This window comes from Fulmarus glacialis, unplaced genomic scaffold (assembly GCF_000690835.1).
Source record: "Fulmarus glacialis isolate BGI_N327 unplaced genomic scaffold, ASM69083v1 scaffold27078, whole genome shotgun sequence".
In the NCBI taxonomy this organism is placed as follows: domain Eukaryota; kingdom Metazoa; phylum Chordata; class Aves; order Procellariiformes; family Procellariidae; genus Fulmarus; species Fulmarus glacialis.
The window spans coordinates 1,336-22,201 of NW_009228010.1; the positions used below are offsets into that span (position 1 = coordinate 1,336).

The 20,866-nt window shown below is 42.7% G+C and overlaps 1 protein-coding gene across 1 annotated transcript; it reads right to left on the bottom strand.

Annotated features, from left to right (window-relative positions):
• Nucleotides 1-2,208: 2,208 nt before the first annotated feature.
• On the bottom strand, nucleotides 2,209-20,032 carry SAP130 (Sin3A-associated protein, 130kDa). The gene is made up of 18 exons (XM_009583359.1): nucleotides 19,922-20,032; nucleotides 19,173-19,331; nucleotides 17,888-17,999; nucleotides 16,219-16,343; nucleotides 15,243-15,367; nucleotides 14,503-14,653; nucleotides 14,231-14,321; nucleotides 13,848-13,952; nucleotides 12,637-12,778; nucleotides 12,244-12,365; nucleotides 9,375-9,677; nucleotides 8,164-8,341; nucleotides 6,775-6,879; nucleotides 5,665-6,026; nucleotides 3,992-4,240; nucleotides 3,555-3,680; nucleotides 2,547-2,650; nucleotides 2,209-2,301 (listed from the first exon to the last, which is right to left on the bottom strand). The coding sequence occupies exons 1-18, from the start codon at nucleotides 20,030-20,032 to the stop codon at nucleotides 2,209-2,211; spliced, it is 2,763 nt and encodes a 920-aa protein (XP_009581654.1).
• Nucleotides 20,033-20,866: the final 834 nt, after the last annotated feature.

A 20,866-nucleotide genomic window follows, 5' to 3' on the forward strand; every position in this document is an offset into this window, starting at 1 on the left:
TTAAAAAGTAAAATCAAGCTAATATGAAAATGAGACTGCCATCCAGACAAATCTGAAATAAGTTGGTTTTGTATGTGTTAAAAACACAACAACAGTGTTTATATGGACATTCTACTTACTTCTCTAGTTAAAAAATCAGAAATAAGGAATTAAATACCATTTTTTCTAATCTAACTTCTGAAAGAACTCAGTTCTGAATAAAGTCAAGATAACAGCCCTATAACTGGATGACAAAAAAAAGGTATTCTTAAAACAGAATTAGTTCACAAAACTGAAGCCTCCTGCTGAGGAGACTAAAAATGAACTGATGTGGCAACCTTTCTAAAAAGTTAAGGTTAAATGCCCAAGTGCATGGGGGGCAATCCATATATTGCATCTTTAGGAGCTGAAACGTGAATTTAAGTTATCCTTCCCTCCGCAGCACACAAGGCTGACTACTTCCCAACATTCTGCTTCTCCCCAAAAGGCTTCTTTCAAGGCTTTAGCTTGTTTTTGAGTTTACAGGTTGAGTAGTTTCACTAGTATAAAGGTATACAAACTGCTCACATACAAAAACCTCCAAGTCCTTTATTAATGTTTTCAGGATGTATGTGTACATACAATTAACATTACACCAGCTACAGGAAGTCCTCTGTTGCAAGAGGTACTTCAAAACAAGTATCCCAGAGCACCAACATAGACACACACACACACACAGAGACACTACAAAATCACTTTGAAATGATTTCCCCCCCACTTTTTTCCTTTTTTTTTTTTTTTTTTTTTTTTTTTTTTTTTTTTAACTTGACTGCTAGGACTTCTGAGCCATTGGAGATTCTGAATGCAGCAGATCTCCTAGTGCAGCGGCACTGGTTTAAGAAGGCTATTTCAGACACTGGGAGGTCAGAAGAACAAGAACTGAATGGGGTAACTGAAAGCGGTGTCATTTTCAGTGCTGTGAAGCATGGCTGCTGTCTGGGCCAATACCTGCATGTCAGCCTCCTGGTGTCCCCTGCAGAATCTTCTCCTGCACTACAGGCGTATACTCACCTTGTGTACGTTTACCCCTAAGCTGCAGAACAGGAGAGTGCTGTCCATCACACATTGCATCACTAGTTCCAATTAGTAGGCACTGACACATCAGGAGGGTTAAACAAATGGGACTGGAAAGACTTTAAAAAGGGATGAGCCCGAGAGAAATCTTTGTTCATTATGATAGATCACTGCCAATCCCTTCAGGTCACCAGGCTTCACATGTCCATCTGTTGCCAGCTGTTCCCTAAACTCATCCTTTTTATTCAGATGCTCTGCTTAAAAATAAACCCAAACTACAAAAAGGTTCAACTCCATTCTGTACATGTTCTCCATTTCCAGAGTCATTATTCTGGCTTTACACCTTCTCCTTTCGCTTTAATTTGGATACTTTCTTGACAGTTCCATTCTTGTTCAGAAGCTTCAAAACACGATCCTTGTGATCCAAGACCTTTAGCATGGAGTCTCGAGCCTCGTTGATTTGATCCATCACAAGTTTACACCTCTGCATATTCCCCTGAAATGAAACACTGCCGTCATTAACAGCAGACGGTCTGGTCTAAGCAACCACCGTACCCTTTCGCAATACCGCTTGTAACTGACGACACTGGAAACACAGGAAGCGTACCTGTGCAATTTTTTTTGAGCCAGCTTTAGCTCTTACTAACTGCAGTAGGATATTTTGTAATTAAGGGTAAAGCAGTTCTGCAGGGTCGAGAGGCCACAGGAACCTACCTGTATCAGTTCATTGATTCGATGCAAGTCATCGTCGGTCGCTGCCTTTTTCTTCGGAATGAGCCCCTCCTGCAGGGCAGTCAGCCTCTCGTACACATCATGCTCCAGGTTGGTCTAAAAGACATTAGCACTTCATGAGAAGGTTCACCACTAGGCCAGAAAACGTTCGCCCACATTAAGAAAGCTACACAGAGAAGATGATAATCTGTTCCCCTCTCGGCTGCTCATGTTAGTCATTCAGAAGATGGAGCCTCTGACGTAGAGTGTGGCACTATCATTCTTACTAACATCCTATTTACAGGATTGCTCCACTTCTGAACAAACATGGATCCTAACCAGAACTGCTTCCCCTATTTCTCACAATACTATTCCAGGAATGCAGAGGTTTTGGGGAGTTTGGTGCTAGAATGCAGAGCACCTACCTCACCCCCAACCTGAAACAGAAGCATCCAGGAATGTGGATCAGTGCTGCCTCCTCAGATCAGCCGCACCATCCCAAACAGACGCTTCTTCAGACCTGTGCATCAGCAGGAGGGAGTTGCCAATTTTGATCATCTGTACAAAATACATCAGCTCTTATGTCTGGATCAAAATCAACACTCTTAAGTTTCCAAGCGACTTACGCCACATTCCTGAGAAAGGGGAAAGCACGTCCCACTCCCTTTGGGCACTACACACCAGCTCCTTTACGGTATCCCAATGCCAGATGACCATGTGCTGAGTTTGTAAAAACATCCTCCTGTCTTACGCAACTCTCTGTTCCCCCATGTTGTAGGAAGCTGCAAGCCTCTTTCACCTACCAGCTGAAGTAGCTGTGCCGCACAGAGATGGACCTTCCACCCTTGCGCGCGACAGGATACACCCTTCTGATTGGCAATCTCCTGTAGCATGGCCTTCTTCTCTTCTGTCACCGGGAAATACAAAGAATCGTTATTCAAATTTCAGGAGTTCACCAGGCCTCTCTTCTCAAACAAAACCACTAACCCAACTCTGGCTCTCCATACATCTTAATAAACGAGAGTAAGCAACGTTTTGATTCAGATAGGAAAACAGCTACCCATCTGCCATGTATCTGACCACTGCTCTCGCTTATTAATAGGTTATCTGTATTTCCAGAAAAATTATGTCCTGGTTTCCCCCCCCACTTAAAAAAGGTGGTGCTCAGTGTTTCAACACGCTGCATGAAAAAGGGTCCATCCTTTACCACTGAAATACAGATCTACTCCCTCCTTGATGTATTTACACAGTTGTGAAAACCTAGTCTGCTTAAAAATTCTAAGATACCAGCTAAAAAGCCTGAAAAACAGTATCTGATCTCTATTTTCCTCATATTAGAAAAAAATCTTCTTTAAAAGCCCATCTGTCAGTTGACAAGACTAGTTACGCTAAATCTAGAATGTTTTTGATTAAACTGGCAAGTTTGTTAGGTAGTAAGAGAATCAGAAAACTCAACTGTAGCGTATCACCATCGCATGTCACTTCTTTAAGGATTACCTTCTTTAAGTTTCTATTACTGTACGTAAATACATTTCTCAATAACCATAAGATTTTTTCTTTTACAAAATTACAGCTAATCCTATGTAGTGTCCTTCCCTTCTTTCCTCTTTTATCTTGAGAGCGGAAGAAATCTAGGCAACATCTAGCTCACTTGATCAACCCTTGTTTTCCAAATTGCAATCAAAACCTTTTTGTGGGATTGCTTATCAACACCAGCTAGCCCAGAATGCTCCTAAGACACCGTTACCGGAGACGCTGAAGCGGTTCATCCTGGATGAATAAAACTCTCAAACTACAAGCAGCAGACTGACCTTTTACCCGGACATCGCTGTATCTCTGAAAGTGGTGGTAAGCGGCTTTCCAAGGATTGCGATAATGCCGGAGCAATGTGATAGGCGGCCTTGGACGCACAGGGACGTATCTTACACCTTCTTCATCTAGAAAAGGATCCAGGGAGAACTGTGTTATTATCATCATTAAGTAGGTGAAAGTGGAAGATCAGCATGACACAGTAACTCCAGCAGAAGATCGGTAAGCACCACCTTGTTCAAAATGATGCCTTATATATCAAGAAAGGTTATTTCCCCTGAACGTCACTATACAGAAAGTGCTGAGAAACTGATTACTTCCATTCTGTATTATTTATATTTTCAAAGACGGAGAATGACAGAGCACCTTCTCTGAGAAACAAAAGGAAGCAAAAATGCAGACATTTGAATAGGAAAATAGACATTAGAGATGACATTACCTATATACTCCTTGGGAGGAGACTTGCGCTTCTCTGCCTTCACCAGCAAACTTTTGGCAGTGGATTTCTCATCATCAGTGCTGTTTGTTTCCATCATGTCCCCTTCCTCTGTGGAGATGACATGCTGCTGCTTACGGGGTTTCTTCCTCGGGGAGGCACCAGGTGGCAAATCACTTGGAGGCATTGAAAGGTTGTTGGCCAGCAACGCCAAAGACGGAGACACAGTACTTGTAGTCAAAGGAGGGACTGCTGAGAGGAAGGAAAGAGGAAGAAAACCCAAACCGTCAGTAGTGTAAAGGCAACACGCTAGCATTGTTTGAACACTATCTCCAACAGTAGTTGCTGTCTCAGCGCATTGTGAGGAACCTGGGCTCCATTGTATGTGCACTTCAGCTCCATGTGTGTAGAAGGGCAGATATTAAGCCAGCAGCAATTGCGGGGACAAGCCTATACCCCAAGATCTTTAGTGTCTCACGTACAAGAGCATAAAGAATGAGAGCAGAGACAATTGTCCCTCGGTTCCTTCATATTCGAAGCTTATGTTAGTTGAATGCTACAAAAAGGAATCCACATTAACATCTGTCTTGTGTTACTGTAAAAAAGGTATCTTTGTATGTCCTTTGTATGTCCAGCACAGATCACAGTCAATAGCAAGCAAGTCCCTTTCCTCTTTGTAACGTAGGGAGAGTCACATGCAATCAAACCCGAATGCAGTACTCCCCGCAAGAGTCCACTCGTGCTGCCAAGACAACAGCACTGTGTCAGCAGGTTACTGCACCAATCGACACACTCTGAAGTTGGGCAGCACAGCGGCAGTAGTTTGAGGGAACGCTCCTTGACATTCGGAGGGAAAAGCTCACTCGGCCGTGACTCAGGCTCAACAAAAAGTTTCTGGGATGGGATGGGATCTCTTGACAATTTGGCATACACACAATTGCCAGCAAGACAAAAGAAGAGCCTAATGCTACCTGCCCGTGCTTTAGAGACATCTGTAGCAAGCAGCTTCTTCCATCACAGAACAACATACAGCTTTGAGGAGAGTGATGAAACCAACAACTAAAACAGAACTCTGATACCACATAACCATCAACATGGGATGCATTCGTATCATTTTGCCACTGTATAGTGCCTGATTTGAGATCCATAAGGATCTGAATTTTACTGATCGTACCATCTGATAGCAACTATGGCCAACCTGGACAAGTAAGGCAACATAATGAATATTTTAAAAAGTTCTAGAGAAAAATATCCATGAATCACAGGAGGGCCCTATGAAGTCCTACGCTGGTCACTAATTCTTCACATACAAAAAAGGCCCTTGGACCTGAACAGCAGGATTTGTGAGAAAACTGAAATTAACTGTACTGATTCATAATATATTGGTACTGCTGCTGAGCATGTGGTACCTGTTTTAAGCGAGGAATTCACACAGACTCTTTGGAGTTGGATCATTTGAACATGAACAAAGCAGTCACAATAACAAGCGATTTCATGGGAGACGAGGTAGAAGGCAAAGAAGAACTTTATGAGTAATAAGGAACCCTTTGACTGGTATTCTGTGCTACCATGAAAGAGATGCAGTTTCATTTTCAGGATGGTGGTGTTGAAATTCTCCTAATTTCTACACTGTCTCCACAACAAAAGAAACAACCTGATGATTAACAACCACCTACCAGATACTGGTCGCATTATGTCCATAGGCTCCACTTCTTCTTTGATTTTTATCTCTGGTACCGCAGGACCCAGCACTGCTGACAGGGCACCGCTCATGGTTGATGGAGGAGCGGGTGCTGCCACAATTGTGGTAGAAGTTGGTGGAGCGGCCGGGACAGCTCCTGGAATGGTGGACAGAGCTGCTGCAGGCTGCGAAGTGGGACTGGCTGCTGCGATGATTGTTGGAATGGCAGAGGGGGGTTGCTGGGAAGTGGGGGGGACTGCAATGGTGGGCTGCTCGCCGCCTTGATTAGACACTGCCTCCATAGACACAGTGACTGGAGTGGCCATGGACACATGAATTTCAGGTTTTGGCTTGGCACTGCAACATAAAAAAAGCAAAACAAACTGAAGTTAACTGCATCTCAGTCATGACCACCTAGCACAAAGTGAATGAGCTGAGCTGGATTCAGACTATCCAGTTTTTCCTGCACCCGCACGTAACTCCTGGCTCAATAATGTGTTTAACAACAGGAGAAGGTGTCATCTCAATTACATTTCCTCCTCCACTCCCTTTCTAATCCTTTCTATTTATTATAGATGCTATTTTCTTCCACTCACTGTAACAAGAAAATCTTATGACTAATTCCAGGTAACTTCAAAATACTTGTAAAAGGATCAAGTTTCACAACGCAGACAAGAGGAACTTATACCCAAAGCTGTACTGCCCCCCATCCTGTTTGCAAGAGCTCCCACTGTGGCTAATAGTTATAAACCACTAAATTGTAAAGCCACTGAACTCAACCGAAGCAGGGTAGAAGCTCCATTTACCTTTCGTCAGCATTAATTTCCAAGTACTACAGAAGAAAGTTGCGAGGCCTATCCCTTAAAACAGCAGAGGGTTTTTTGTTTGTTTCTATGAAAGCTCATAACCACATCTTTTAAAAGGCTACTGCCTCAGCTTCACAGCAGCAGAACTAGTCCAGTCTGTTCAAAGTCATGACACTGACAAATTCCAAATAGATGAAGTTTCCCGAAAGAAAGGAAAATGCTCCAATAGCCAAAGAATCCAAATCAAACAAATATAATGAAACTATTATGATGCAGTTGGTTGTTTCCTAAAGTCTTACCCAGCAGGCCTTGGTGATCCAGATGTGCTTCGCATAGTACTCTCGACACGCGTGCTAGCTACTTCAGGTGGCTGAGGTGGAATTAAGCTTTTCCGGACTGCCAGCCTGTAAGAGACAGACAGATCTAAGATTCCTGCCTCCCTGATGCAAAGACAAATACCACTGAGAGCAGAAGAATCAACCCTCTCTTGCCCAAATCAGGGTAGGAGTTACAGCTGTATCATTGCGCTCTGTCTCCAGTATAACTGATTTGCTACAGAGTCTCATTTTACTTTTCAAATTAGATGTTATGTTTAATTCTCTTTAAAGATAAAAGATTAGTTGCTCTGGCCTAGTCTCACCCCCGTTTAGGGTTTCTCCAGGAAGGCCAGCTTTACTTTCACCCTGCCAGTCGGAGCATCTTACTGAGACTGCCAGGCTCCAACAGCGGACAAAGGGAGGTCTGGCCATGCCACTGTCCTCCACTGCTATTTCAAGACTGAGCAAATCATCTGGAACTAAACAGTGCTCAGCCAGGCATCTGCTTCATTTAGTTGGACTAGACTGTGTCAAAGCCTGATTCCAAGATCTCCAAGCCCTGAATGTGGATGTTAGGCAGCACAGGGCTGAATCCAGAAAAGTATTTTGGAGACTATTCAATCTCCTGTGGGGCTGGAAGTCAAACTGTTGTCCAAAATAATCAACCTCTCAAATGGAAACATTCTTTAGTGATCTACCTCTGCTTCTTTAATTTCTGTTTCAGTTTTACAGCCTGCAGCTTCTCTGCCTTAAGAAAGGTTTCCACCCAAATTAAAAAAAAAAAAAAAAAAGCAATATTAATCTCGTAGGACACATCAGTTCCAAACGTTTTCAGTCGTTAGTCGGGAGGAAATGCATTGTTAATTCTAAAGCTGTCTCTTCCCTCTCTATTCAGGCATTTAAAATTAGACAGGCAACATAAAGTATTTTAAGAGTTGAAGTTACTCCCTCCCTTTTTCCTAATAAGATTTCACAGCAGGGTACTAATCCTATCCTTTCTACTCATCCACATATTCTTCCAAGAAAAGCACAGAAGACAAAGCAGAGAATTCTAATTTTAGTAGATTATGAACTCTTTGTTTTTATTACACTAAGCAAGAAAGCCTCAAATCCACTTTCCCTCAAAAGGTCACTTTCAAGAGCTAGGAGACAAACTGTCCTTCTTCTCATTTTATTCCTGACAGTACGAGAAAACGATATCCTACCCTGGGGGAGGAAAAGAAGTGCGTTTCACAGATCAGCAGGTTACTCACAACCACTGCTGACTGAATAATCCGCTAAAACTTGTCTTATTTCTACCAAAATGATGCCATTTAGCCAGGCTAGATTGCACAGAAGTGTCATTCACATGTCATCTTCAATTCTACTCACCCATCGGTGGTTGGTTTCTTCCGGAGGATGCTGGGGCGCGGGGAAGAGCCCTGGGCTGGTGCACTGGCACTGGCACTCTGGCTATGGGTCTGCACAACTGTAGTTGCTGCAGAAGCCGTGTTGAATGTGTTGCTAATAGGATTGGCCACAATGGTGGCTCCGTCTGCCAAGACTACTGCTGGGAAGGATGGACATTGACACAGCAGAGAGAAGAACAGACACAGAGAGGAAAAAGCAGCAGTTACTTAAGGAAATTTGATGACAAAGCAGGTGTTTGCAGAGCACGTTGTCCATGCTCCCTTGACTCCCTCAGTCTTTAACTGCAGTGCTTTCAGACTATCTTGTAAGCAATACTTTTGCTACAAGCAATCTGATCGCTGAACCTTCTGCAGGCAAGATGGAAACTACCTCCTGCCTAACAACTGCTGCTAGGGAAATAATCTTTTCCAGAAGAAATGGAAAACGCAGAAATCGCTAGGGAGATCACCAACACAACTGGGTCAACAGAATAATGCTCCTGGTAGAGTCTACCTGGCAATACATGCCACTCGTAAGCAAGCACCATCAGCTGTGTTTATGTTCTGACCTTCTGCCACCAAAGCCTGTTTGGCCAACTAACTGATGCAGAACATTTAGACAGTCAGGAAGTTACCACACAGTAAGTCTGCCAGCTTTGCACAGCACATTCTCTTGCTTGCCATATCCCGTTTCTTCAGTAGGTTGTGGGGGTTTCATCAGACCAATCACTTTTAATGAAAGACTGTTTCTATCACAGTCCAAGATGAGGTTACCAACTGCTGAAGGTACTGGGCCGTATTTTAATTGCTACTGTGATCTAATGCGTAGCCGGAACAGTTCGGGGAACATCGTTTACTTGTAAATGACTTTTCCCACAAGGCCTTACTGAAGAGATTTGTTTAAGCTCAGGAACTACCAGTCTTTTGCACTGAAGTAACCCATTCAAGGCTACCCACACACTCCACCCGGTACGCTTAAAAAAAATAAAGTAAGAAATAGGTAAAAAAATATTTGCTGGGAGAATATGCGTATTATATTGTAATATATAGTATTTAGTGTCCACTACTGGACCACAGAGACTATAACAAGATCATTAGTCAGACTAAAAGAAAAAAACATAAGCCAGGTTTGTAGGACAGAAGTTGAGTTGCTCTGACTAGACCCAAAGCGTGGACTTTGCTGGTTGCTCTTACCTGAAGTCTTGGTGTCGGCTTGTGGCTGCTGAGCACTGATTGGTGCTGGCTGCAGCCCCTGCGTGCCAATTGGCGCAGCGGGGTGGAGCCCTTGCGTCCCAATTGGTGCTGGCTGAATGCCCTGGGCACTGATTGGCGCTGGCTGGATCCCCTGCGCACTGATGGGTGCCGGCTGGATGCCCTGGATGTGACGGGCATGAGACGCATCTACAGTCATCAGCTGCATGGGGTTGAGGTGGACAGTGGAGGCCACTCCTACGCCAGTCTGAGCCGTGATGGCCGAGTTGGGCGCCTGGGCTGAAACTGGGAGCAGCAACACAGACACCTCGTCACACCTGCCCACTGGGTCGCCTCGGTTCCCCCAGCACCTCTCACTCAAATATTTATTTCAAAGACTATTTCGCTTTGAAAAATCAATTTGCCAGGCTGCTTGTTGCAGCAGTAAATTTGAGAGTGGAGAGGCCAGATTGTCTGCCAGAAGAACGAAACATTGCTGCTTATTTCCATTCCATTTTCTATTTCAAATTGCAACAAGAGAGAAGACATCAAGTTTAAGTCCACTTTTGGTTAGATTCAAATTATATCTCTGTACCCAGCTTCCAGTCTCACTGGACTATTTTTGCTCAGTATTTTATTTTACAATGCTTTTAAAGTACCAACACTTAGGATTTTCCCTGCTTAAAAAAAAAGAAGAAAGAAAATCAGAAGCCTAAGACATTTCTTTTCAAAAGAGAGTCTTTCCACAGAGCTTATTGTTGCATAAATTAAAAAACACCAAACCTTTGATTGTACAAAAGCAAGCAGAGACTCAAGTGTAAGCACCTTAAAATAGGGCTTACTTCCTTATCCCCTTTCCCTACCCACATAGTCATAAAAAAAAAATTTTCCTTCGCGCAAGTGGACGAACTGTTCTGAAGTTGAGTACAATCTCATCTGACTCAGAACAGGGCTTGCAATTATAGGCTGGATCCCACAGCTAAAACAAAATCTTTTTGTGGCAGAACGATGTTCCCAATGAAGCACCTGTTCTCAGAAATTCAATTCATTTATTTGAATTTACAGCTCTGAGCAACTATGATTCCATCTTTCCAGATCTAGTATACAGCATATTACACTTCTCCCAGGCAGCATTTAACGATGCTGTTAGACTACCTGCAGCTCCTGGATCTCCAGATTTCCAGTCTTTACAGAACAGTACCACTATTTCTGCAGCCATACACAGAATGCAAGTGCGAACTTGCCAGCAATGGACTTGCTTGCTAACAATGGAGAGCCCTCTCATCGCCGAACAAGCTGTTTTTCTCATTGTCACAGGATTTCTATCAAGTTCTTGTGCTGACAAGACACTCTAAAAACAGCTGTCAAACCCCTGAAATCCAGCACCAGGTCCCTGAAAATGGCTTCTGTATAAAGTATGGCACATTAACTCTCTTAGTGGAACACCTTATGCAAAACACTCTTGTTGCAGAACTTTCTATCCAACAAAATCCTTTTGGGAGACTATATAAACACAACCAGCATTTGGAAAGCCAAAGCCAACATTCTTCCTCAAAATTCTGTATTAACCCTCCTTATCTCAGTGATCTTTTAAAAAGTCTCCTCTGCACTTTCATCTAAGTCCTCAACTGGCTGTGCTCAGCACAGGTGTATGTCCCTCCTGATACCTTGAATTGTCTGCTTTGAGTTGTCACAGGTTACTGCCATAATTAGTACCTTCAAGTCAATTTAACAAGCAAAATGTCTCTGTTAATGAGCTCCTGCTGACGAACCCACATCTGCTTTTTTAAAAATTAGTATTAGCCTACCATCACCCCAATACGCTACGAAAACTGAAATTCCTGACAGTCTGCAACCATGTTCTATCAGGGGCTCTGTCCAACATCAAGTACCACCACTTCCCTGCACATTCTCCTTTAAAACCTTCAGCCAAAGTGCAGGAAGGTACAAAAGACGCTCACCTGTCCCTTTTGCAAGTCATTTAATTATCCTGAAGCCCACCTCAAATCCTGACATGACATACTCAGGACTTGCAACTTTTCACTGGAATTTCAATGTCAGAAAGAACAGGCCCCAGTAGCGCAATTCTCCATGCACACTTTCCCATTCTGCAAATGGGCTTTGCCACCTCCAAGTCCTTCCAAATTCCCTCTATACTGCTCAAGGCTAACATGCTGCCAGCTGACGCAGATGTGCCATGAAAATCCAAATTGCGCATATTCCTAGGGTTTGGACTGTGGAGATTATCACATTAGAGAGAACAGTCCTAAACCACTTGGTTTTACCTAAAAGCGCTCCAAATTTTGTCACAGAATGACATAAGTTTAGGTTGACTATGTGGGCTCACATTACACGATTTTTTGACTGTCTGCAAATTACTGCAACAGTTCAAACACATTAATTGCTCCATTCTTTTAAATAGAACACTAACGCAAAAGTGTGCAATGCAGCTTATTTTTTCCATTTTTGGTTCAGGTTTCTCTCTCAAACTGTACACTCATGTGGAAAGAGATTAAAATGGGCTTGTCAGAACACCAAGGAATGAAGGTGCATCAAAGAGCTGGTTTGGTTTGGAGGAGTTGAACTGTTTTGATTTGTAGAATCAAAAACTTTTACTTAGAGGTGCAAACCTTTGGATATCAAATGTAAAACTCCTAATAAGAAAACTGTTATTAGCTGTGTTTAGTACCTCTGAAGTAGTTCAATATCCCTTGCCCATAAGTTTTCCCCTCAGCCAACAAGTCGTCAAAGACTTTTTGTGACAAATTGTCAGAATCAAGCATAAAAGCCTCTTCTCCCACCACTAAAGCTCACACATAAGCTAACAACTGAACAAAGCATCAAAGTCAGCTTGCCCCAAAGCTTGTCTTACCTGGATATTGGCGAATGGTGGACACCGAGCTGGTGATGGGGGTATAGGTGTGCGCAGTCAAAGGATAGGCAGAGGGCGGGTATGTTGGTAAGAAATACTGGAACTGGACAGGCACCGACTGCCTACAGGCATCAAAGAGAGCAAGTATTGTACACACCGTTTCAACAGTCCATCTTCAACCCCTGCCTTTGGGCCACTCCCTGAGTTTTGTAATCTCAACTGTCATAAGCTATCAAGCATCTCAACTATCGTGATTAATTCAAAACTACCAAATCGCCCCCATCCCGGGTTTTTAAAACACATTATTTCCAGCGTATCAGAACCCAGAAAAGCAGCAAGGCACTCAAAACCTACTCACACACACTCTCATTCATAGAGCTGTTATTTCCCCACCTGTTGTCATTTCTGGTTTCCATTGCTACTGGGTTTGGAGATGCCCGGTGACTAGAGAGGGGTATGAGATTACTCCTCTCTGCTGTGTAATCAGACTGGATCCGGGGAGAAGTATGCGTGATTTGCTGAGGAACCACTTTAGCTGCATAAAGACAAACATGTAATCAGTTAACGGTCAAAGGAAAAGCTGGTAGACACTGCAAAGGCAAGATTAATTCTCCTGGCAAAAACCCCAATACTACTCCTCCCCCGGCACCAAATGAAAAACCACCCCATCCCCAGATGATTTCCTATCCACAGTGATGATAAGTTTCCTCAATAGGAAGAAAGAGCAAGGGAAATGAAGCATTTTTCATCAATTTGTACCAGAATAGGAGGACATTATAAATACATATATAAGTTATACTTGCTAACAGGTTAAGTTACTCCAGTGCTCAAATGATTTTTTTTTTTCTTAGGATCAGCCCAATCCTTTCTGCTGTCAAGAACTTATTTATTCAAGTTTTCAAAGCAGAATTTGAAGAGACCAAGGGAAGTGAGATCAAGGCAGACAAGTATACATAGACAGAGGCCAAGAAAAGAAAACACCTACAAAAGCTTTACAGGAAACACTGACGTATCAAGATACAACTTCACTCCTTGGAAATTTATGGCAGGGAAAGATAAAAGATTTCAAAAGAACAAGAAGGAGGACAGCAGGAAAGCAGAGATGAACAAAAGGAAACTTATGTGGTTCTGTAGGAAACATCTCAGGCAGATTCCACATCTAGGCAAATAAGTTTCCCACCTTTAGACCTTAGTGTTTTACCTCCAAATGAACACACTAACCAAACTCGACTAGGCTACAGCTAACGCCTCAAGAAGCACAGGAAGGAACTTACAAAATCAACTATGAAAGCCATATTCTATCACCAAGCAGTTACAACTTCTAGTATATACAATGCAGGTTCTGAAATGCCAGAAAGCCCAAGTTCATCTAAAAATTGAATTGAGTAAGTTAATGAACCATTTTATTACTTACTTCTCCTAGAACATCTATTTCTTTCTGGTATTAAAAAAAGCTATGCCACAGTAGACTTGTTAATTGGTTTCTCCCAGCTTGAACTGGTTTTCTTCCCCTCATTAATTTGCTAATATGCAGAAACACTACTAGTATAAACAGAAAATTGAAGCGTCAGTTACACGCTCTTCTTAAAACTGAAATCACTCACCAACTGGGATGTTTGAGGTCGTGACAGCTGTGGCATGGGAAGAATGGGAGGGCATTGTCATGGTGACAATGGTGCTTGTAGGCGCTTGGGTGTGAGACACAGAACCTAAAGAAGAAGGAAAAAAAAAACATAGAAGATCTTTCTGCGGAGCCCTATCATACCAGTGTATCTATATCCAAATAAAGAGGGCAAAAAACCTAACCCAAACAACCTCCCTGAAGAACCCAGCAATTTCTCTCCTGAAGTCTGCTCCTGCACTTCCAAATACACTCTTTACCATAGACAAAGAATTCCTCAAAAGTAATCAGGTCCCATCTTCAAGGAGGAAACCCAACAAAAACCACACCCCACAACTCTCCCACAATAGCATTATGAATATTCACCAGCTGTGGTTGCTGAAGCAATCGTATTCGTTGCCAAAATAGGTGCCACTGTTGCTGCTGCCACTGGAGTACCAGTACTGAAAATGGTTTTCTATGGAAAGAAAAGAAAACCTTCAAGTTAAAAGACTAGTACATTTAAAATATTTACTTAGTATGGAATCACGTTGCACTGACTGTAAAGAACGTGAACTTCTAACCTAATGCTAACTCTTCTCCCAAATTTAATCTTAATCTAGAAGAAGCAAGAGGTTTTTTGTCTTCTTGCAGTTTACCTGAGCCATGGTGTGGAGCTGTGGCTTCTGTGTTCCTATAGCTGGGTGAGACGGTAGTGTAATCCGAGTAGCTGTATCCCTCGTTTGTGCAGGCCGCTGAATACTAATAGCTGCAGAAGGCGGGTGCTGCTGGATAGACAGGGTGGGTCGGCTGGAGAGAAAGAAAAATAGTTTTGAGGATAACCACGTGGATACTAAATATGAAAGATAAGATGCAGGGACACACATCAGGCCTTGGTCTCTTTCTCTTTGAAAGCAGCACTGCTATCAAATACATGGTCAAGTTTCTCACCCTGCTTTAACTACACTGTTTTGTCCTCATCTTCCATAAGTACCCAACTAGGAGGGCAGACCTATCAATAACGCATATCAGTTCATAAAAAAGACTTTCTATCAGGGATACTTTTCGACATTCATGTGTCATTTTTTCACTGTGTCTTCCTAAAAAAGGTGGGCTGAATTAGCCACAAGTTCCTACAACAGAAACTCTGCTTTCTAGGAAGCAGTAGATCACATCTGATTCATGAAGCTCTTTCCTTCTCAGAACACAGAGCAACAGTTCACGTTTATAGTAATTTTTATTCACAGAACTGAAAGCATTTGCACTGCCCAAGCATTACCATTTTTGTATTATATCACCCCACATCTAGAGGATTATCAGCTCTGGATGATCAACGTGTGTTTCCCCTTCCCGCAGCCTCCGTAAAGTCAGAGCACTGTAGATTTCAAAGCGTCTTTACCTGAGGGTTGATTCTGTAGCATGTGCTGCTGTTGTAGTTATAACAGGGGACTGAGCTCTTGTGGCCGAGACAGTTGCCACCACAGCCGGAGGAATAGTGCTTGAAGTTGTCACGGGAGGACGAGACTATAAAAATGAGTCAAGAAGAGACACGTTCAGAAAAGACATTCTGCTATTTAGATAATAACTAGGAAATATTTGGCTAAAACTGTCTTTTCTAGATCTCATCCCTAAGTTTTGGCATTCTAAGATATTTCCAGTCTTTCTGACTCGATCTGCAAGCTCCTAAGCAGATCTGCCCTGGTTTTCAAAGCACGTACGTCAAGGGAATCAGTAACCAACAAAGTTAACAAGACCGGATCCTTTGAAGGTCTTTAGGAAAAAACCCAAAGGTCAGTTCCCTTCAGAATGAAAAGAAACTCTGATCCAAGCGTATACAGGAAGTCAAAGGTGATTACATTGGGATCCTAACTGAAAGCACAAAGTAAAGATGTTTAACCCTTTATCCTAACATTGAACACTAGTACTACGTAGGGAGACGATATCTACAATCTTCTCCTTATATGTGTATATAAGCTGAGATATACAGAAGCATGTTAAAACGAGATTTGTTTTCTTCTATGTCAATATATATATATTTAAGACTAAATCAACACGAGCATATCGTACCAGACCTTTCAGACTTTAAAACTTGAGTTATACTTGAGTATATCTAAACTAAATCCTCTTCCCAGTTTCTAAGCACTTTGGAGACAGTTAAAAACCCAATTTCTGGCACCAAGTCTACAAAGGAAATAAAACCACAGGACTAATGCAACCATTTCACTACTTGCTATTAGAAGCTGGTACCCAAGAAACAGAACTGGAAGAGAGGCGACAGTAGCCTCAGCCCAGTAAATACACAATTACAAGTAAGTGCCAGGAAGAATGTGGAGCCGGTGGTCAGTGTCCTGCAGAGCTGCCTGGCTGCTACCTGCCTGGATTGGCTGATGAATGATGTGCTGAACTGCTGGCTGGGCTGTAGCTGCATTTGGCAACTGCGAAGCTGGTCTCAGGACTGTAGTTACTTTAGAACTGGACATCACTGCAGCAGCCGCTGCACCTGGGAAACAAACCAAGTGTGTTAAAATACCGTGCACCCAAACGACTCCAGTATGACCACAGGGACAGACTCTGATGTTAGCTGGTATGTATTTCAGTTTGAATGTATTTCATATGCATGTCAGTTCAGGTGACATTGGTTTAAAAGTAGGGCTTACAACAAATATACGTAAGGTTCACAAAAGTATGTGGGGAAGGGTAGGTATTATTTTAAACAAATTGACTTTATTGATACTTCTTACTCCCCTATAACAACCTTATATTGCAAATCCAATCTTTTTCTATTCCAAGCCATGGAAGTCAGTAGAAATAATTCAAACAGTTTGATCACTGGGCCAATGTGCAAATAAGTCACCTGATACCAACAATAATCTCCCTGCACCCAATGAAGTTCCAAAAAAACCCCAAACATGTGCAATAGAAGAAAAACAAACAAACAAAAAAACCCCAACCAACTGTTAAAGCTACAACAGCATAATAAGACTTTGGTTAATTTGCCTACTGTTGGCTGTCTCCTGATCAAAAGAAATTGCTATCAAACGCAAATAGCCTTGAAATCATTTGATGGACTAGACTGCACAGCTTCTGCAGATGTCCCTAATTGAAATTATTACCTTGAAAGGTAATACTCAAGCAGACAGAATAAAAGCAGGAAGAAAAAAAAAAAAAAGAAAACATGCAATAAGTGACAATACAAAGTCTGTGGCAGCTGTCCCACAAGAATCACGTCAACAAAACTACATTTTACTTCAGCTACAAATAAAGCTGCACAGTCCTTCCACCTACTCTAGTAAAAGATTAGGTCTTTGCTCATGTCAATTTACTTTTCTTGAGTGACCAAATAACATCAAATATGAAAAGAAAAAAATATAAATGGTACTCTGAATTCAGATCAGTTTAAAAGTTGAACTGGAAGCCCAATCCATAAGCTTTTTGAAAGTAAAACTGCAGTCAGAAATCAGACAGACTATATCGAGCCCAGGGCTTCTTTTAAGGGGCTGATCTCCTGTTTTGTAAGTCGTAGCAACCAAAATCCTGGGACACAAGAGCCTGTAGTTGGCACCAGCATTTAACTCAAGGGTAAATGCAAATGCACACAATACGATACATTATCATGCACAAAAATGCACAAGTGATCCTGTGACAAGTGGGTACAATAATATGCCTCACAACTGCTCAGGTGCCACTGTCATAGGTGAACAACGCTTGCTACCAAGAACACACATGACATTTTGCAAGACAGGTCAGTCTATACCAGTGTATATTTTCTCTTGAAAGTGTTCACTGTTTTAACAGCACAGAACTAGAATAACAGACGTGCTGGTATCTGCCAGCATTTTAAACACTGTCACACAATCCTGCCCTAAGTGGCTGAAGATAACATAATACTTAAAAGGCCAGCAGTCACCTACTTACGCTAGCAGTTTTAACAGCTGAAGTATTAGCTGTGTTAGCAACGAGGAGAATTTTTAGAGGTGAAGGCTAGATGCACCTCTCCTGAGAGGCTGTGAACAGAAGGTGGGGATAGCACAGCTAGATCTTTACCTCGGGGCAGGTGAGAAGCTCCGATGTGTAGTGGAGGCCCAGGAGCACTACTTCTGATGATAGACATCTGCACATTGGTAGCCATGATATGATGCAAGTTACTAGGATGCCCCTGCAGAATTAAAGAAATAAGAAAACCCAAAACAAACGATGAGCTGTGTTGACAAGAATTAATGGCCACGCTAACAGTATTACCATGTTCAAGTCCCAAAGACAGAAAAGAGATTTTGTAGAAATACGTGGTGTACAAAGGTTGCATGCTTTACAAGTTGAGTGGGGAAAGAGGCAGATGTTTCTACAGGATAAAGTTACAGAACCTGCTAACATTGTGTGTGGAAGATGTAGACATTTATCTATTTCACTGATCTGTTTTTCTGGTTGGCACGTGGGTGACAGTCCGTCGTCAGTCACCCACATATCAACCAGAGCGATGGCCCTTCTGCCATTAGTGACTTTTAAGGCATAGATTCATACCATCTCTCCAGTAAAGTCAAGAGAATAGTGGGAACCTGGCAAATGCTGCAACAAATTAATTCTATTTTCTAATAATTCTGGACTTCCCAGGGATATTAATAAAGAAAAATCCACTGAAACTGCTCCACACCCTTAGCCAGCCTAACTCAAATCCACCTAAAGGCACATCACATCAAAACACTGAGACTTCAGAGGTTTAGTGATGAGTGTTCTGGCAAACTAGTTTCAAATCACAAGGATTGGCTCTGCAGTCAAAGTTAGAGGGGAAAACAATTTCTAAAGCGTTATCTACACCTCTCCCCCTTCAAATTTTGTCACTAGGGGTTTAATAAGAATACACTGCAAAGCCATGAACTGTTCACCAGTCTCTTCTGGTCTGCTCCCAGGAGAGCTAAAGAACACTGCAGTGATGAACCCCAGCAGTTTGTCTACACTAGAAATTCTCCAAGTGATACTGAAACAGGAGGAGCTTTTAAGGAAAGACTCAGCTGCACAGCAGCTTTTGGATATGGCTCTGCTATCACAGCCTGACTGTGCTGCATCAGTTGGATGATTACAAGAAATCAGCAGCTTTCTAAAGAGCTAGTGATAACCGAGTCTGAGGTTTAATGCTCCAAGCAGAACGGATTCAACAACCAGTGGCCACTGAATGGGGAATCCTGCTGTCTCTACCTTCCCTCCTGCTGCAAGAGCCCACCTCGGCTGTACCAATATTAGTATTGATCTAACCATGCAGTGAGCTGGAACAGAAGAAAAAAAAAAACAAAGCAAAAAAACCCCTAAAACCAAACCAAAACAAAAAACCCCAGACCTGTTGCCCACTGATTGTTGCCACAGGAATTGTTGGAGCCTGTGGTATGTTGCTTTCCATGGTCACAGTAACTTGCCCAGGAACCTTCGTGGGAGCCGAGAGAGTAGAGGGTGGAGCAGGAGCAATGGGCCGGCTGGGCATGGTGGGCTTCAGGGGAGGCTACAAGAAATACAAAGACAGAAATGTTGGCAAATCCAAATGAGAGCTCAGTGTTGAAGCAGAAATCATTGTGGGGGGTAAAAGCCTGGAGAGAAAGTCAGCTTGCGCAAGGATAAGTACGGTTAAGTATTTGGAGAGGAAGGATATTGGTCATTTAGAGCTATTCCATTTCACAAAAAGAGCATCTTTTGTACTGGAAATGCGCAGCTTCTAACATACAGCGTGAGTCAGAAGTGGAATCTGTTAGGGCTATGGTATTCCCCTACAGACACTGGGCGTTAACAGTTAATTTTATATTCTCATCCACTCCTGCAAAGAAAAGGGAAGATTTCAGAAACTGACTGAAATCACTCTTAAGAGATAAACAAAACCCACCCCTCTCAAAAATAATGCTGTGATACTATGAAGTCCTCTATGTATCATATGGAACACCTAAACCCATGAGGCAGTGTGAAGTCAGTAGAAGCACGCAAGGAAAGCTTAAGAAACAAAAGCAGGGAAGTTTTCGGTGTAATTTATTTTTGCTCAACACTCTAAATTGTAATATAGATTGTATTTTTTCCCCTATGAACTGTAAACCTCCTCATTACCTTCATAAGTCCGTCTGAAAAGGAAAGTGGTACAGCTGGAGTCAAATGTGCTGGTGGTGCTGTCACCGTCACCGGGGCACCAGACTGGACAGGATGGTGCTGTGTCAACATCTGAACCTGTGGATATGGCCTAACCACCACTGGTTCCTGCTTTTCTTCTCGAGGTTGTATAGAGCCGCCAGGGCCAATGTGCTCTCTAGGAGCAACTTCTGAGTCACGACTAGATTCATCACTCACTAGCGAAAAAAGAAAAAGGGAACTCTGAGAAAAAAGGTAAAAAAGGTCAAAAAGTTCGCATTGGCCACCCACCAGGTCAGGAATGTGATGTCAGAAACAGTCTAAACAAAAGAAATTAACCCTTACAATTAAAAGTATTCCAATGATGAAAACCCTAGGAACTCTGGCACTGCTTCTGCTGGTTCCCCCTAGAACTGGGGCCCTTGTAATGCTGGGCAACCTGGGGCCGTCTCTGAGAAGTCCATCCAAACACCTTCTTCAAACAAAGATTGACTAATTTTTCTTTCAAGTGAAAAATACATCGTTATCTAAGTAACTGCCATAAAGTCCCACACCAAACAGGTAGTATTAAAAAGTCTTCACTTAATGCATTATGAATCTGAATCTCAAGCTGAAAAACAAGTACAAGCGCTCCTGAAAACGAAGCGGCTCCCCCGTCACCTCTAGCAGCCTGCTGAAAACCTGTAATCTTGGCAGGGACAGCAGTGACTAGAATCAGGGCTCCCGCCCCGCCTTCAGGTGCATGAAAGCTCCCACATTCCCTCATCACTTCTGCTAGAGGTACACAGAAGACGAGCTGAGGGGCGCAGGCAGCCCAGCAAACACGCTCGGGAGGAGCAAAGGAACAACCTGCCCTGACGTCGCTTTTCAGAGCCAGCAACTAAACTGACTGTTGTTCTTCCCATTCGTGACCGAGGCGGGGTCGGG

Coding starts and splice junctions, on each gene's coding strand:
- SAP130 (XM_009583359.1), bottom strand. CDS start 20,032: ATGTTGACACAGCACCATCCTGTCCAGTCTGGTGCCCCGGTGACGGTG. Junction 8,342..9,374: donor AGCCGACACCAAGACTTCAG/GTAAGAGCAACC, acceptor CATCCTTCCCAG/CAGTAGTCTTGGCAGACGGA. Junction 2,302..2,546: donor CGGCACAGCTACTTCAGCTG/GTAGGTGAAAGA, acceptor TATTTTGTACAG/ATGATCAAAATTGGCAACTC.